General features: G+C 42.6%; 1 protein-coding gene across 1 annotated transcript; it reads right to left on the bottom strand.

The window, feature by feature from the left end:
* Positions 1–476: 476 nt before the first annotated feature.
* LOC307245379 (phosphatidylcholine:ceramide cholinephosphotransferase 1-like) lies at positions 477–14249 on the bottom strand. Its single transcript, XM_080020937.1, has 6 exons — positions 14209–14249; positions 6782–7519; positions 5106–5223; positions 3170–3323; positions 1525–1691; positions 477–969 (listed from the first exon to the last, which is right to left on the bottom strand). The coding sequence occupies exons 2-6, from the start codon at positions 7507–7509 to the stop codon at positions 796–798; spliced, it is 1341 nt and encodes a 446-aa protein (XP_079877063.1). The 5' UTR covers positions 7510–7519; positions 14209–14249; the 3' UTR covers positions 477–795.
* Positions 14250–18379: the final 4130 nt, after the last annotated feature.

Here is an 18379-nt window from a genome sequence, read left to right as displayed (position 1 = left end):
TAAAGTGTGTCACCCGTGCGCGGCGGCCTTAAAACGTTGTACGCATCAGCGTAGGACAGTCCTCAAAAGTGGTGCGTTGGACCCTAAGATCGGGGATTAAAATAAAAATAAAAAAATAAAAAATAATAAAAAACATAATGAATGCAATGCATTTGGAGTGTGTTGTGAGGAGTGTCTTTAACATTACCAGGAAAACCTTCCCAGTATTAAACTGACATTAAAGGATTGTATAAACATTTCAACTGAATGCAAATCATCCGATCTGATGGAGGTTCAACGGTTGAGTATATTTTGTCTTTCTCTTCGAGAATTCCTTTTTAGTACATTTGAAGACTCGGTTGGAGTTGACCACGTCTACTGGTATCGTCCCAGTGTGAAAGTAGCTCTTGTACATACTAGTCATATGTACAGCACAGTACAACAATGCCGCCCCCCCCCCCCCAATATTTTCGGCTTTTCAGCATTTTGTAGACTTTCGAGATGTGTGGATGCGGTGTGACCGGACTGGAGCCGAGCCAAACTCTGATGTAAAAAGATGGCAAAAATAAAAAATAAATCAAAAAAATAAAATGGCACTTTTAGAGCTCTTCCATATTTCAAGCGGTCCCCTTCCCTTTGAAAAAATACGGAGACTGGTGATTTTTGGAAAAGTTTTCAGTTCTGGGATTTCACTTTGGCCGGAGAGACGGGTCCTGTGTCGGTCGTGTGGGGTCAATTAAGTCCAGTGGTCCACAGCGCGGGTTTAAGAGTTCCAATCCCCATCAGTCTATGTGGGCGTCTGTCGGTGGGCCAGGGTCAGTCGCTGTCCCCCAGCCGGCTGTACTTGGCCGGGCTGCTCTGAAACAGCCGTTTCCACGGCAGCTGGTAGTGGCGGGGGACGATGCCCTGGACATTGGTCTCCAGGTAGAGGAAGCAGCGAAACCACCAGACCCTGGACACAAAGTTACCTTGCGAGGGCTCCTTCAAGACCTGACAACAAACACACACGTGGATAAACACAGTTATAATTGGCTGAGCATATGTTTGTCTGTTTATTAGAGATGTGAAACGGGCAGAACTATGTCACTTGAACAGCAGTTTGTTGAGATAATTTGTAGAAATTTGTAACCTCAAAATTGACTTTTGACGATTTAAGATTTTGTGCTGTAATTCTTGTTTTTTTTAGTCCTACTTACTGTACTTCTACGTTATGTTGTACTTTAGAACCTATACCTGTTAAACCACTAGTTTATCATCTAGACCACCCACACACTAGCTGGCAATTGTTTAAAAAAGATGATGTTAGAATCGTAAGTTGTCCGAAAAAAAAAAAAAAAAAAAATAAAATAATAATAATAATAATAATTACTCGAGGACATACAGCTATAGCAGAATAGCCAATGCAGCCATTTAAATAATTAATTCATACATATCTTTCTAATGTATCTATGAACGTTTACCTGCTTTTAACACGTTTTAATGTCTTTTATCTTGCAGCACCATCATGCTCAGTCGCAGCCACTTCCAGCCGCTAGAAGGCCCTACCTGCTGGTTGGCCATGGTGTGGTACCACCAGAAGAGGCGGGTGGTGATGTAGTAGGCCACCACCACGTCTATGGAGTAATGGTCGTGGGCCAGCAGGATGCAGAACAGTCCTACAGCGCAGAGAGCCCAGCACAGCCAGTGGTACCACCAGAATCGCTTGGGGGAATCTGCAGAATGAATCAAAGTTCAGTTTCATGGGATGCATTACAAAGATAGTTATGTCATTATGGGCAGGATAATTGAGATCATTTGGTTTTCCGGCAAAAATAACACTCGAAGTACACTCAAGTACATGAAACATAACATGTCACTTTTTATTTATCAAGGTTTATTAAGCAAGGTGAACTTTGTAATATTGATGTTGCATCTTGTGTATTATTGTATTAATTATTAATAATATAAAAAAAAAAACATGACTGTGAGCCACAGCAATGCAAAGTAAGGAGATAATTGTACAACAAAGGTTATCGTATCCTGCCAAACCCAGAACCATGGCCAACTCAGAGGGTCTAACACAAGGCCAAGAATTATACTTGAATGAACTTTCTTTCTAATGTGACACAACATACAAATAGTGTAGCCTATTGAAATTGATTTCGCTTTTTTTTTTCCCTTTGCTATTTTTGATGGAGATCTTAACATTTCTGTAGGTGTTATGCCAGTTTGACGCCACATGGTGTCGCTTGTTCAACATAAACTCTCAAGCGTTTCAGTGCATTTATGCGTGACCTACTGTGTGTGTTAAAACTCACTGTAAATTCATGTGTTGAAGTGCTGTGTGCGTGCTAGCACTTCTGTAAAAGTGGACAAACCATAGTTTGTAGCACAAGATAAGTGCATACAAAAAAGCCAAACATAAGCTTCTACTTGCTGCACGGAAACTCAAAAACGTACTAATAGCTAAACCACCTGACCATAAAAACAAGCATACTCAAGGCTGAAATGGAATTTATATGACTTCAGGCCTCCTCCCCCCCCTAAATGCTACTACAAAATCTTTTTGAAATGTCTATTTTTATTTAAATTCAATAGTGGACACTCATCCGTACGAATGATCGTTGAACAAGTCAACTTTTTCGACGCATTCCTCTCAACTAAATAAAGCAGATACTCAACCCCCTGTTCGAGGGCTGCGCGGTGCTAACTTCGCCTCCGATTGACCGTACTCAACAACGTGGGAGTGTTGGGTTGGAACTCCTACTCCCTCATAAAGAGGTATGTTGGTAGTGGGTACAACATGGCTCCGACCACACACGTATTGAGATTAGAATGTTTGAGTGTGTGTGTGTGTGTGTGTGTGTGTGTGTGTGTGTGTGTGTGTGTGTGAGAGAGCGTGAGAGAGATCGAGTATATTGCTACACAGATACGCAAACTGCCTGTTAAAGTGACTAAACAATTTAGCAAAATATATTTCAAATCATTGTGAAGTTATAAATTACCTTATAATATAGTATAATATAGTAATAATCCACAAAATACACAAATAGATCAATGGTGACTTGGATAAGGATTTGGTCAGAATAGCCCACATACTAGTGAAGATTGGAAATCAAGCCTTCAATGCCATGGGATGTTTCCAGTGTGTGTGTGTGTGTGTGTGTGTTTGGTCCGTGTGTGTGTGTGTATGGCTTGTAAAGGTACTCACACTCCCGGATGAAGAGGTATGAGAGTGTCAGCATGACGGTGTGACCACTGTACAGGTAGTCACCGCACATATGGTGGGAGCCAGTGATGGTCAAACCTCCCCCGGCGATCATCTTCATCACCCTCCTCATCTGAGACACATAGTCTCCCAACACCTGGAGTAAGAGAGGTGGGAAAGAGAGAGAGAGAGAGAGAGAGAGAGAGAGAGAGAGAGAGAGAGAGAGAGAAAATTTTGGCATCACCTCATAGGCAACACATCCAGTCAACACGATATCACCAAAAAAATGTAGCAGACCAATATACTCAAAAATAGACCATCATTTCTGGTTGGCACTAAGTTCCCGCATGTTGAACTCTGACCCCTGAATCCACACCATCATCTACTCGGTAGCTACTTTTGAGGAGATCTCCAAATGCAGGAGCCCCTCAGCCCAGCTGTGCAGCCTGGCTTCCTGTCACTGGTCGGTCTTCTGACAACAGTGTGACCTCTTCTCATCAGAAAGCTCGTCTCTACAATAACCGCACGCTAAGCTGCTTCAAGCGGGCCCCGAGATATACAATATCATATCCTTCATCCATGTGGAAAAGTGCAGAGATCCAAACACTTCGCTGTGGATGTGACCGGCCAAGTCGATAGAAATCATAAACCGTCGTTATTTGCAGCCTCTCACAATCTCCCACCAGCGCCATACAGACGGAAGATAAAGAATTCTGCTCCTGCCCTCTTATCGTCGCTACCATGGCGACAAAATCTATAGTGGACGTGCGTCGTAAGAAGGCATTTATGTTTATTATGGGCAGAAATCAGCAGCAAGTGACCACACATCCAGAGCTACGCAAACAAAGAACACCGCTAATGTTACTGAGATGCTGGGGGAGAAACAGTTTGCATTTACAGTTCGCAGGGGACCCAGGCTACGGCAGCTACGCCTGACCTCTTGAAGCCACCTTTCCAAACGGCTACAAAAAAAAAAAAGTGATATATATCACATACTGAATGGAAATACATATTCACTTAGTAAAACAGGTTGAAAAGAGATATAAAGGTGGCTAGGGTTAGTGAACGACGGTTCTTTTATGACTGAGCCTTCTTTGCGACTTCCTTGATTTCCTTCCAAATACTCATGTTGGGAGCAGAACAGAGACACACACACACAGGATCCAAAAGCATAAGAGCGAGAGAGAAAGAGAGACACAAATATCAAACGTGTGGCATTGTGACAGTGACTGGCAGCACCTCATCGGAAAGTGGTTCAGATGGCGGTGTACGGTGTGGCACGCACTCGCACGACCATGCAAATATGTTTATACAGCTTTGTTGACACCGAGGCTAGCCGTGTTAACCTCTATTGTACTTGAAGAGATGATATCAGCGCTGTTGAGACAAGGCGTCATCCAGTAAGGTGACCCCCCCCACTACCAATCTCAAAACTTATCTCAATATAAACATTCATTTCTGGAGCCTTTCAAGTGCTTTGCACACTTCGCATTGTTACACACATATTGAGGCGATTCCTCATCCTCGAGTTGCTTCTAGGATTTAACTACGACTGTCGGGCACACTGTCACCCCAGAAAACCCAGTTAACCACATGTTTTCCCTTAGCGGTGAGATAGATGGAAACTAAAGCTGTCGTGCTCAAACAGAAATATTACATCTCTCATGCAGAGATGTGCACACACACACACACACACACACACACACACACACACACACACACACACACACACACACACACACACACACACACACACACACACACACACACACACACACACAGCCCTACCGTGGATGGAAAATTGGGACCAGAGAGGTCGCCACAGTCTGGGAAAGAGGCTCGTCAACAAAACAGCTTTAAAAAAAATAAATAAATAATAAAAATTGGAAGGTAAGAAGTTCCGAACAGGAAAGTGTGGGTTTTATTCTATTTTTCTTACCTTTGGGGAGCATGTGAAGTGCATGCCGGGAACTGGCAGGGTGGTGACGTACATGGTTATGCACCTGTACAGGTAGAGCGTGCCCACAATGAAGAAAAAACGACGCCCCACAATTGACCTGGGAGGAAGAGAGCACAAGAGAGAGAGAGAGAGAGAGAGAGAGTGTTACGATTTGGAATATAAAAGAGAAATATAGAAGAACAACAGAAGACAGGAGGGGGAAAACTAAAAAAGAGCGAGAGGGGGAAAAAAAATACGAGGGCTTTACGATTCTGGGAGAAACGCTTCTTTTAAGGATTATCTTTAGGCTCAGAATTGAGATCTCCCTCCTCGCTCACGGGTCTTCTAACTCGCCAATTTGGTCAGCAAAACATGTAAATCGCACGCCTTTGCATAACACAGTGATATCATAACGATGAAGCCCTCCACTGTTCAACCCACATGAACCCATGCCATCGAACCAATGGTACAGAGCACAGGTGTTAAAATCCAAGCGGGCTCGTACATCAGTTCCCGTGGCTCCCGTATGTGTAAATAATCTGTCATTTTATCCTTAATAAATAGGTTAACACTATCAACTAAAGTCAACACAGTGGTTTGTTTGTTGGCTCAGCTTGCTTGGCATGTCATCAGCCGCAGCCAGTGAGGGAAGCAGGGATGAACAACCTGTGCTTTTAAACACGGGTCTGTCCTAATGCAAATGGATTTTATTTTTTATTTTTTCCATTTGAGACATGATTTGAGTTTGTGATATCAAGGTGATTCTTCGAGCAGCCCTTGATGGAACAAATCGGGCGAAATAGCGAGAGGGAATTAAGAAAGGAGGGGGGGGGGGCAGCAAACATGTACTGGAAGCTGAGGTTAAGGGTCAAATCTGGTTTCTATTATCCACACATTACCGCAAAAACATTTCATGTCTCGCCACACAGAGAACCACTGTTTCAACGGATTGAGGGAACTCGCTGACGCAATATTTATGGTTCATACACATTTTAGAGGTTCACTTGAGTAACACCAACTTATTTCAGATAGCATAAATATGGTATGGTTGTAAATTAGGACTTTTTTTCCCCCCAGCTCAAACATATCGCTTTAAGCATTTTCCAAAGGGGGTCAACCTTAAATGATGAATTACCTTTAATCACACATGGGAATTAATCCAATAATCAGTGTGATTGTTGTAGCATTTGTATTCATTTTCCCCTATTTCTCTATATTGGCAGACCAAAAGACTATTGAGCAGTTGGACTGCACAGGTTATCATTACTCCCCCTCAAATATTGTACATAATCAGAAGTAAAAGTTGAAATTCTTGATGAAGTGAATTGATATAAATTAATCCGATCGAGAAGAAATAAGGTCTAAGGAACATTTAACCTATGTGTTTGCGTGATTGGTCATCTTGTGACCAGTTAAATATGTCGTCACGCATCTGATACTGATATACCCTCCATTCATAATATACTACACAATATTGCAACACTATTCAAGAAAAGCTGAGTTTCAAACACAGGTGTAAGGGTTATTTATCTTACTCTTATCTTACTCGCTGAAGTATTTTTATCCAGCACCTGGCCTGTTCTGGGTGTAGATGTGCACACACAACCTCTTCTTGGTGCCTATATCACACGCACGCACACGCACACACACACAGACACACACACACACACACACACCTGTATTTGAGGATGGACCACTGTATTAGCCACAGTGCTACCAGCACCATCCCATTGACCTCGCAAATCATAAACGCCCACTCCTTCCTATCGAACAAATCAAAGAACTTGTCCGGCAGAGGAGGCGTGTTCTCCTTGGGCGGGACGCGTTCATGGACCACCGAGATCATGACGGTGGTCAGCACAAAACAGACCATGGCGTAGACAAGGGCCAAGCCTGTTTTGCCCCATTCCTCGGGAAACGCCAAGCGGGCCGACTCGGGCGGCGCCTGCGCTGGAATATGAATCTGAACCTTGGAGTCTCTCTGGTGTTCGCACTGCTGCTTGTAGTGGTGGAATCCATTCTCCACAAGTCCGTTCCGCACTCCATTTCTCTGAAACGAGTGCGTGTGCTTGGCGTTCCCGTTGATCACCGCGTCGATCGAGTCGACCTCTGTGACGGTGGTAATTGCCGGCAGTCCGTTCAAGGCGACGCCGTTGACCGCAACGTGTCCGTTTTTGTGTGCTTGGATGTGGTGCTCCACCCGCAGCGTCTCGATCCGCTCCAGAAGTTGCTTCCCGCCGTCTGACGTCACCAGACAGAGGGGCGGTGTTGTGAAGTCCGATTGGTGAAGGCTCAACAAGGCTCGTCCATTGAGACTTCTGAGAGAATCGCAGTACTCCTGCAGCCCCTGGTCCCCGAGCCAACGCACCACATCCTCTCCTGTCCAATCAGAAACTTTCTTCATGATGACTCACCTGCAAGAAAAGGAAGGAAATATGAAAAATCTAGGAAAAATATTAATGGCGGTGCTGTTCATGTTTGTGTCCTCTCGTAACACATAAGAACTTCTAATTCGATAAAATCGAGAAGTCTGAAGACGCACGGCTGACTTTAGACTTCTATTTGTTGACTTTCATTTGCAGCAATATTAAGTCACGCTCAAGTTGCGAAGTGACATATCCACCCCAAGTGTCAGTGTGGTTTAAAGATAAAAAATAAAGCAATTACTCAAACTCTATTCTTCCTGTCACGAAGAATAAAGACCATCTGCATAGACAAGAAGCGTTTCAAAACCAGCCAGCCTAAACCTAGTCACAGGCCAGCTGAGGTACATGCATGTTGTTGGAGTAATGACGACGGTAACACCGTGCTGTGATTTACTGCAGTCTGTAGAGCAGACAGAAGGCGTGCTGCTGCTTTTAGTTTGCACCGACTCTCAGTGAAGACAAACAGCCTGTGATTTTAAATCAGCTAAACCAGCAAATAAAATCACAAGGGGGGGGGGGGGGGGTCACCTCCATAAAAGGTTTAAAACACAACACTTCCATAACATAACATAACACTACCCTCACCAACAACAAAAGATACAACAACTGACATTTGTAATCTCTTAAGCGTTTCTTATATTTTAGTAGCTTAAATAGCTTTTTAATTTAAGTTAGGTCTCTGCCATCATCTACTAAATATCCTCCAGTTGTGGCTGGTATTGGGGGGGGTTTAGGCTGGAGGTATTTGGAGAACTCAGCCAGGGTGGGTGGGCTGGGTGGGGCACCTCCCTTTATTGACAAAAGCTTCTTACCATCTGTCCACACACGTCTCCAGGACACAAGCGATTCTGGAGGGTAGTTGTAAAGCAATTAAAAACCAAGAGAAATGAAATGGTCTTTAAAAATGTTGAAAGTTGTATCTTTTCTAAAGAACAGTTATAAAGTGCTTTACAAATTGGGTTGAGAGGTGAATAAAAATAACGCAAGGCAACACAACTAAAAGACAACTGACAGAGATTGGAAAAAATTATATGTGAATGGTGATCTCAGGCCACTGAAAAAAAACAAAGTGTCTTGCCAGGTATGGGGAGCCATTGTTAAAGCAATTCATTAAATTGAATAATTCATTTGAATAAACATATACGGGATATACTCAAACATAATGGCTTAACATAGTTTTAAAAAAAACTATTTTTTGGATATACTTTATCATTTTAAGTCTTTCACGTTCCAGTTGGGGCTGCAGGGTGAGGTAGAAGTTAAGTGTCTTGTTCAAGAGATAACCTGCCTTCCCCGCAATGACTGAGGGGACAAAACACTCACAAAAAGGCAGTAAAAAAATATATAGAAATATATAGAAATATAAATAAAAGTAGGATAGTAGGCCAGCATTGCATCTTACCGCAAACAAATGATATGTCATTCCACTGCTAAACTCTAGACACCAAAGGAAATGAGCTACTTTCATGAAAATACTTGGGATCAAGGTATCTATAGCTAACACGAAAACAACTGGTATTCCTGTCTTACTGGTTGGGTGGAAGACATGTAGAAAGCAGAGACAGGGTGAAAGAGAGACAGAGGGAAGGCCTGTTCTTAGTCGCACAGATATAACAGTGTGGGTATTGATGATCCGTCTCACTGCCTGTATCATCTGATTCAATCAGGGTCACAGAACCATAAAGAGTTTCTCAATCAGCCGCAAATACGATATATGGTTCATGTATATAAACCACAGAGGTGTTTAAAATACCACATCAACTGTTTTGGCACGATGATGAAGTAAACCAAACTATCCCTCAACCTGTAATACTCTCCTAAATAAACACAGCTATATTCCCTTAGTGACATTTCCCAACAACGGCTATAGATGAGTGGCTCTCAAATGGTGGGCCCTGATCCTAAACTGTGTCACAGGTGCGTTTTGAGCGGGCCGGGGTGTTGTGTATATGCCCACCAAATTAATACCAAATTTCCGATGAGGTTATTTTGAAACAGCCTTTCCAACCGTGGTGTGTGGCTGTGATGACCTCATTCTTCAAATGTCCCACAGGTCTCACCATCACACAGTTGTTAGCCAGGTCAATTAAATCAAGGCTTATCTTATCAGATCATCACTTGCTACACTCATGCTTTCCACATTAAAGCTTTAAACTGTTTACACTTTTTAGTCGAGACCACTTAAGAGCCACTGCTGCAGATCAACACACGAAAACCTTCACAAGGTACTTAATCTCCTACGTAAACAAACTATATATAAGATACCTGGCTGCTATTGACGTCTGCGTATTTCTGAAGCCTATTCATCGACTCAGCACCGGTCTTTATATCGACAATCTCACCGCCAATGTATCACTGCCAAAATGCACAATGTTAACATATTCGATATTTATTTTTTTGATGTCGTTTATAGTCCACTGGCCTTACAGTGTATGTAGAGAGATAATTGTGCATGAAACCCTAAATGTAATTTAGCTACACTTTAATCTGTGCGGAAAGTTCAAAGTGCAAAGTTTCTTTACAACTTCTGGTGCAAAACAGTTGAAATACACTTAAGAACTTAAGAAATTAAATGAAAGAGGGTGCAGGGGACAAAGAACTACAGCCTCTTTATCTATATTGACAATCTATATTGATCATTGATAACCAGTTTTAAGGGGTCAAATACTATTTAGCTAGAGGGTAAAATGTCCCTTATTCAGACACATTGCTAAAGATGGCTCCTCCAATTGCTTTACATATGTCTGACAATCAGTAAATCAATAATCCTGATGAATTCACCCACTGTGATTGATTACAGATGTGTCACTGTTTTGTCAACAGATTACAGTTCATCCATTCTTTGCAATCTGACACATGTCTGCCGGGGCCTTGAGCTGCCTTAGGAGCTGGGAATATTTTTTTTTTTTCCAGATATATTTTTTTACATTTTCATGCTTTATTGGACAGTGACAGTGAGTAGAAACAGGGCAGGGGGGAGAGAGAGGGGGTGACATACAGCAAATGGCCTGGTGCTGGAATCAAACAAAGGCTGCTGAGGCAAGGACTTCGCCCAGGATATGGCAATTTTAAGCTGTTTTTACACATGCACTGCAATCCTGATGTATGTATGTATGTGTGTGCGAACGCAAATGTCCGAATCTTTTGACCTGGAAATTACTCAGACTTCACCCAGCCAGCCCTCTAATGCAAAGTCCAGGTAATGTCGGATGCAGTGGTATGTGTGAACGGAGCAGGTAATTTCCCGGATCATTAACACGCGAGCGAGTGGGCGCGCTGCGTGTTGATGACGTCTCTTTCATGCGCCAGTTATTTACCTTTGTACACGGAGCATAGCTGATCTTACTAGTTTCTGCTTTCTTTATTCCTTTACACTCTATTAGTTATATTGAGGATATGTCCAAATACATGGAGTACCAACGTTAAAAAAAAAAAAGCCAAAGTACTGATAAATCTGTAGCCTCGTCCGCCATCTTGGGTGTGCTCTAAAAATCTGCGACATCATTGTGTCAAATCCTGCCTCCTGTATGCTCACCCAGGCTCTGCCCCTGGTCTTAACCAAACTGATTATTTCCAGGTAGTGTAAACGTGTCTGACACGGACAATCTCTGTTTTTTTGTGACATGTGTGAATGGGTAACTCCGGACAATGTCCGGTTATCAGGTCCAGACATTGTCTGGAATGCATGTGTGAAAGCCGCTTTAGAGTAAACTTGCTCAAGGACCATCTTATCCTTATACAATCTGATCCAGCCTTTTCATTTTACAGTTTACTCCAACCTTTCACAAAAATAACATAACTGGCAGATTACTAATGAAAGCAGAATTTTAAACATTGTTCTACATGGTTGACAGGATTGCAGTCAAAAGCACAAGTAAATTCTGTTCAGGTCACATGGTTTATGTCTTTTAAATATATGTTGTCTCTTTTTTCTGCTCGGACTAAAATTTGTGCTGTGGCCGGGCATCAGATCATATTAGATCCTGGCAATCCATTTTATTTCAATGTCAGTCCAGCAACCAATAAACCATAGAGATCAGCATTTCAACTCCATTAAACTTGCATTATGGTCCATTTACTCTTTGTGAGATGAGACCCACTCACCCTGACAGCTGAATGTTGGAATTAGGTAAATGCACAATACTCTCCGCACAGTACAGCATTGTGTCCATAAGCATATGACCATGTGTGTGAGTGTATGGTGTGAATAGGGGTGGATATATCGTAATCGCTCCAGGGTTTCTCCTTAGCATCTAATAAAATACAAATTAGGAATCACAATGAAACATGGTTCCTTTTCACTGCAACTCAGCAATGGTGGTTGTTACAAGTTTCAACAACAACAACAATCTTTATTTGTCACACAGCACACCACACTACAACACATGCTTGCACACACACACACACATGCACATGCTTTGGATGGTGGCCGGTGAAATGAGGCCTCTGCATTTAATCCATCCTGGCTTGTCCTTCCTCCGGGGCCACAGCCAGGAGCAGTGGGCAGCGTACGTGTCCATCGCTGGTCAGACGATGATGTGTGCATGTTTTTTTGGGGGGGGGGTCCTTACTGACGTGAGGTGGAGGAAACCCCATGTGAGCACGGGGAGGACATGCAAACTACACACAGAAAGGCTCCTATTTGGGAGATAACCCGCCGGAGCACGGAGCCAACAGCGCCCCAGGCGGGAATGGAATCCAGGACCTTCTTGCTGTGAGGCAGCAGTGCAATAAGACTAATAAGACTGCCATCTTATTAATGGCTATACAATCGTTTTTAAGCTAAATGGAAGCATCCAGTGAGCACAGGATGGGAGGAGGAGCAGTGGTACTTTTTTCGCTGACTCCCCTGGATGTCTTGAGATTCTTTATAGGGAAGCAGCCGTCGGAGAGCAGAGTCTGCTTCTAACTCTGTGGCTGTACTAATAAATGTTCTGATCTATGGCCCCGTAAAAGTTCAACGGAAGACAGACCTTGATTAGATTAACTAGCCATGTTTGTATGTATGTCACATGGATGTGCGTCATCTGCGTGTGACCCAACATGCTTCTAACTCACTTCCCATTTGTGTGCAGACTACGTTATTTCCTGATTGCACACACACACACACACACACACACACACACACACACACACACACACACACACACACACACACACACACACACACACACACACACACACACACACACACACACACACACACACACACAGCTTGCTTAATTAATTAAATTTCGTCAACAGTCTTAATAAGAGGCCAAGGCCGAAAAGCAAAGTCATGACATACATCCATAATGATTGCAAACGATGACATATAAAGAACAAAATGCAAGTCACATGAAAACAGATTACATTTTGTTCATAAAAAAACAAAAACAAAAACAAAAAAAACAAACGGATCAGGAATCATGTTCTTTCTGTTTTCTGTCTGCGACAACAAAGAGTCATTCTAATCAGTTTAAAGTCACCGGCAGAGTCCAGCTCTTTCTTTCAAAGCTTTCAACAACAAGATGCAGAAGGAGAGACGAGCGCAGTACGAGAAAAACCCTTTCATCCAGTTTGTTTTGTAGCCCTGGGGATGGAAAACAAAAAACAGGCCCTGTGACCGGTTTTCAGCCGTCTCACTGTCCTTCTTGTCTCACCTTTCTGCCGTGCGTGTCACCGTTACGATCACCCCCCCCCCCATCGACAGTCATAAAAAAATATAAATAAAAAGTATATTATCTGTCCATCCCGACCAAGCAGGCTGCTATTATTGCTTCCAAATCATGAAGGGTTGACCCTTGACCTCACCCTTTCGCTGCTCTCTAACTGGCATTATTGAACAACTGTTGCTAGAGAGCAGAATACGGAAGAGCCATCCCTATAAATCCCCTATACGATCACCATCCATAACTTCCCAAGTATTTCAATGCCGTATAAAAAACGTGAACACAAGACGATAGAAAACTTGTGAAACATGCTTCAAAAGATAACGAACATCGCAAGTCAAGTTTGTCTTTCCCGGTTTTATTTCAGGACTGCACTAAAAACTGAGCAGCAGCAATGTAGCCAACCAATAAAATAAACAATATATGACTCAGAATCCATATAAGATTCAGGAGTCGTGTGGCAATTTAAAAAGAACATTTCTGGCACACAAGTGAATCACCGTTCTCTAAATGATGGAGATTATGCTTCTGTCAGTTAGAAAACATCATTGTTTGCTCTCGTAGTTTGGTGTGTTGGAGACACTTGGGTGTGACCCCAAGTAAATAGTGTTGTAAGAAGGGTGAAGTCCCCAGACCAAACTGATCAAAGCAGACTGAGTCGATGCCAAAATCCAGAGCTGTCTTCACACTCGATCTTGCGTACTTATTGGGCAATTTCTTTCCCCCAGAAATTAAAAACAACAATAACAAAGTCATCAACTTTAACATCAATTCAAAAAGATGAAACCAAAGTGTTAATTTCCGTATTAAAATAATGTCTGAGGGTCCGCACGGTCCTAGAGTACCACCACGCTTGTGAGTTTGAGCTAACAGAATGAGCTCCCAGCATAAGGTAGTCAAATCTGATCCAAAAAAGCTGCTGTTATAGGATTAAATAGTGGATAGGATAGAGAGTGAGAGGAAAGTAGAAATAAAACTACAGAATTAATACACACTTATTTTTTTTTTTTTTTTAAAGGGACTTACTGTCTTGTGTTGCCTTCAACGTTGCTGTTGTGTTCCCCTCCAGGACTCCGGTGGACTGAGTAATAGTGACTCAACGGAGCTACAACTCACTGACTGCTCCTCCCTTCGCCTGAATAACTCCTGTGGCCCCGCCCCTCCCTCGTGTCCCTTGAGCCCCTTGTCCAATCACAGAGCGGTCAGCAGGTACTGGAGTTAACACACTTAATATATCTGCGGGCTAAACAATACCATGTGCTATTTTTACAGGGTCAGCAACTGGATCTGATAAATAACTTCTGTCTCCAAGTTACGCAAACACACACACACACACACACACACACACACACACACACACACACACACACACACACACACACAAAGTGGTGGGGCCATTTTGTTGTTGCTCAACGACGCCTTACTTCTTTAAATCTTTAACCACAACTGAAATCTCTCTCTCTCTCTCTGTCCACCCCCCCCCCCCCTCTCGCTATGAGCTAACTTCCAAGTGTGTCCGTGAGTCATGTGCTTTTGGGTTTGCTGACTGACACCCATGTTGACTTAGAAACGGATGATAAACACAGAAAGAATGAGAAAGGGGAAGATATTAGGAGACCCTGGGGGAGAGAGAGAGAGAGAGAGAGAGAGAGAGAGAGATGGAATGCATTCAAATATGACAGGCTGAAAGGAAAAGTTGATCAAGCATTGGGTATCCATGCACATTGCGAAATGGCAGGCTAGGAACTGAACAGATTTATCCTTCCTAAGAAGATTATTATTATAATTATTATTATTATTATTATTATTATAATACACAATCGCCAGTATAGTACCAGTTATATAGCAACCAGTACTTACAGCAATTTCTGATTTGTAGTTGTTATGCTCCAGGGAGAATATTTTCTGATCCACCTTGTAGCCGACATTTGACAAATTCCTTTGCCAAATCAGAAGTCAAGTGAGAATTTCATTTCAAGGGCATCACCGCACAAAAGTCTCAGCACAAAATAAGCTTACAAAACCAAAGTACATTTCCCCCCCCCCCTCAACACTTGAAAAGGAGAGGGCGGGTGAAACACCGTAAATAACTAACTGCACGACCCAATATTGACAACATACGCAAAACCTCCGAGACCTTCCTTTTGTCTCACGCCGCCGACACATAATTATGTAAATGTTGATTCTAAGAGTTCTCAAACGAGCTGAAAGACAGGTCCAAACAGAACAACGCTCAACCCTCTTCTCTCCGAGACGTTTTGATGAAACTGAGGTTTATATATAGTGGGAAAGTGAAACCACCCGGGCCTGTCGGCATTGTCTCAGATACACGCCCAAAACCTCTGCCCCGGGGCTACAAGAACAGCATTCAGCTGGCTGTGACATTCACACCCACAGGCCCCGGAGCGCTGCTTTTCAATGAGCCATCAGGGGACAGAAACGTGTGGAAAGATTTTGGGACAAATATTTAGTCTTCCTGCGTTTAGAGACTTTGGAGAGCTTGTAATTCTGCCCCCACTCTCCCTCTCTCTCATAGACAGAGACACTAAACCCCTTGTCAAAATGTTGCGTTTGTATATCCATATTTCTGTCCATAATACATTAGGAAAAACCATTTGGTCAAAAGAGATTCTATTTCTACAACTTTGTATTGTTAACAGCCTCAGCCACGCCTGCTTTGCGTGACAACTGACAATGAATCATTTACTCCAAGAACAGATCCAATAAACAGAGATTTGGCCAATTTAAGTCATTGAGCGTTAAAACAGAAATGTATTAGTATATATAATAAAAAAGAGAGAAAAGACTCTCTGTTTGACACCGAGACCGGTAATTGCTTCTCTGCCTTGTCAGGCAGCAAAGACCAGCGGCTGAACCGGTGAAACACACCAGTGGTGCAGAACGTTGATATAGTTCTAAGTGCCGTCTCGGAGAAGCCGGCACATAAAGATGAGCAATGAAGCCATTACTGCGCTAACACCGCGTCTGCACAGTGAAGACATTCATTGTTTAAGGAGCTTGTCTGCTGCACCCTGCCCTCCGAGAAGAAACCGCAATGTCTTGGAATTTGCTAATTGTGCCGAGCAGAGATGAGAATCAGATTAAGTGTGTGGACTGAAAATGGTGTTAAGTTGGATGAACCAATTTGCAGTCCGCCAAATTCCTTCTACAATTGAAATAATGCACTATCGATTGTGTTCTATTTTACCCTTAAGATTACCACATTTGCATATAATAACATCAAATCTGGGTAATATTGACTACCGTAATTCAAATATCACAATTTTCTTTTACCCTTTTACCTCAATATCAATACTTTGACCATATTTTGGAGGATGACTAATGGCGCTTTCATGAGATATTTACACGCAAGAAATATTTGAGAAATAACCATTATTAATGTGGATATTATGAACATCCGGCATTGATTAGAACAGGAAGAACAATCTATCACGATAAGAAAGTTGCATTACTTCACTGTGATGCAGACTTTAAGACAACATTTATCGATATTTGGATATTCTATATTAAATAACCTAAATCCCAGACAACATCTAGCCTCATATCACTGTATCAATAATATATTGACATACAGTAATATGGCCCAGTCCTATAAACACAGACACATACAGGCTCTAAACCCCAATGGAAACCTGTGGCGTCTCCGTAAGTGGAGAAGTGGAAGAAGTGACGTATTGTTGAACTTTTCTCACAAAATAACTTTCAAATGCTTGTCATGGGATTCCCTAAACCACCAAGGACAACTATTCACTCTGAACTGCTAAATGTGTCACATAAATTGTTCCGTGCCGGGATCAGACCGGCAGTGCCAGCAACTGCTCCCTTCTGCGTCCGAAAACAAAAACATTAAGCAGCGCAGTGGCCTCTGCTTCACCCCGGCATCGACACGGCAGAGATTTCACTATCGCCAGTGTGAAATTGTCGAAGGGGCTGACCCGGTACGACGGCAACGCCAGGCATTTTTGCACCCACAACCCCTCACTACTCGTGCAGACAGACGCAGGCTCACAAACACACTGGAGTGAGCACACACACTCACATTTTCCATGGCACTCACTCTGACATGTTTAAGTAAACAGCACAAGAGCAGGCGAGAGACCACACACACACAGACACACACACACACTTTAAATTACAGCTCATAAACCATGATTACAATTTGTTAAGCAGGTAGAAACAAACAAACAGACCACCACTATTTGGAGATTTGTTTCCCTGCTATGGCATGTGGTATCTGACCTGTAAGGAGAGCGATATGTGCAGTGCTGGAAAGTAATGAGTAACAAGTACTTGGTTACTGTTCTTAAGTACATTTGTCAACTATGTTCACTTTTACACCTCTCACTTTTAGAACTCCACATATATCAACATATATCCATACTTTTTGATCTCCTAGAGTTGTTTGTTTTGGGGTTTTTTTTTTCCATAAGAATGTCGAATGTTGAAATATATCCAAAGCAAAAAGATCAGGGACTGGATAGGATTAATGGCAGAATAAGATAAACTAGCATTTAATCCCCGGGGGGAATTTGGTCCATATCTTTATTAAATTACTAGGAAACCACTTGCACTATTTTATTGTAAATGGTTATCAGGATATGCACTCATCTGCATTAAAAAAAAAAAGGTTTAGTAGCACAGCCTACAGTCTTAAAGCCTGTGAATAACAAGGCACTGGATTTTCACTTTAACTTCTTTAAGTACCGAAGTAGAAATGTCAATGTGCTGCTTTAAGTAGAGCGGTTGTGTGTCAGGGCACAAGTACAGTTATGTAATGTTAACATATACGACATAGCTTCACATACGAAACTAAACCGAGGGTGTATGACACCCAGCTGTGTCTTGTCAGTATTGGTGCATTACTTCACAACACAACGTCCACACTGGAGTGGACATCATCCATTGTCCATGGCACACAACGGCAACGGTCAGGTCAGACGAGTGCAGGAATCAAGACCTGTATCGTCTCAGAATGTACAATAAGTAGTACAGCCACAGGTTGGATAGACAGACGGGTAGATAGGCGGATAGTGATAGACAGTGACAGACGGACCAACAAATGCATCACCAACATGTTGAATATGCTCATATATTTTGTGACTTGTGCTATTAGGCGGCAGGAGCCAAACCCGTGAGCAGGCAAAGAGTTCGTTGTGCTGTCAACTTTTGCTCTGAA

The sequence above is a fragment of the Zeus faber genome, assembly GCF_960531495.2.
Source record: "Zeus faber genome assembly, chromosome: 20".
Classification (NCBI taxonomy): Eukaryota; Metazoa; Chordata; class Actinopteri; order Zeiformes; family Zeidae; genus Zeus; species Zeus faber.
The sequence above is the reverse complement of the archived record's forward strand: the minus strand, read 5'-3'. Positions and strand labels throughout refer to the sequence as shown.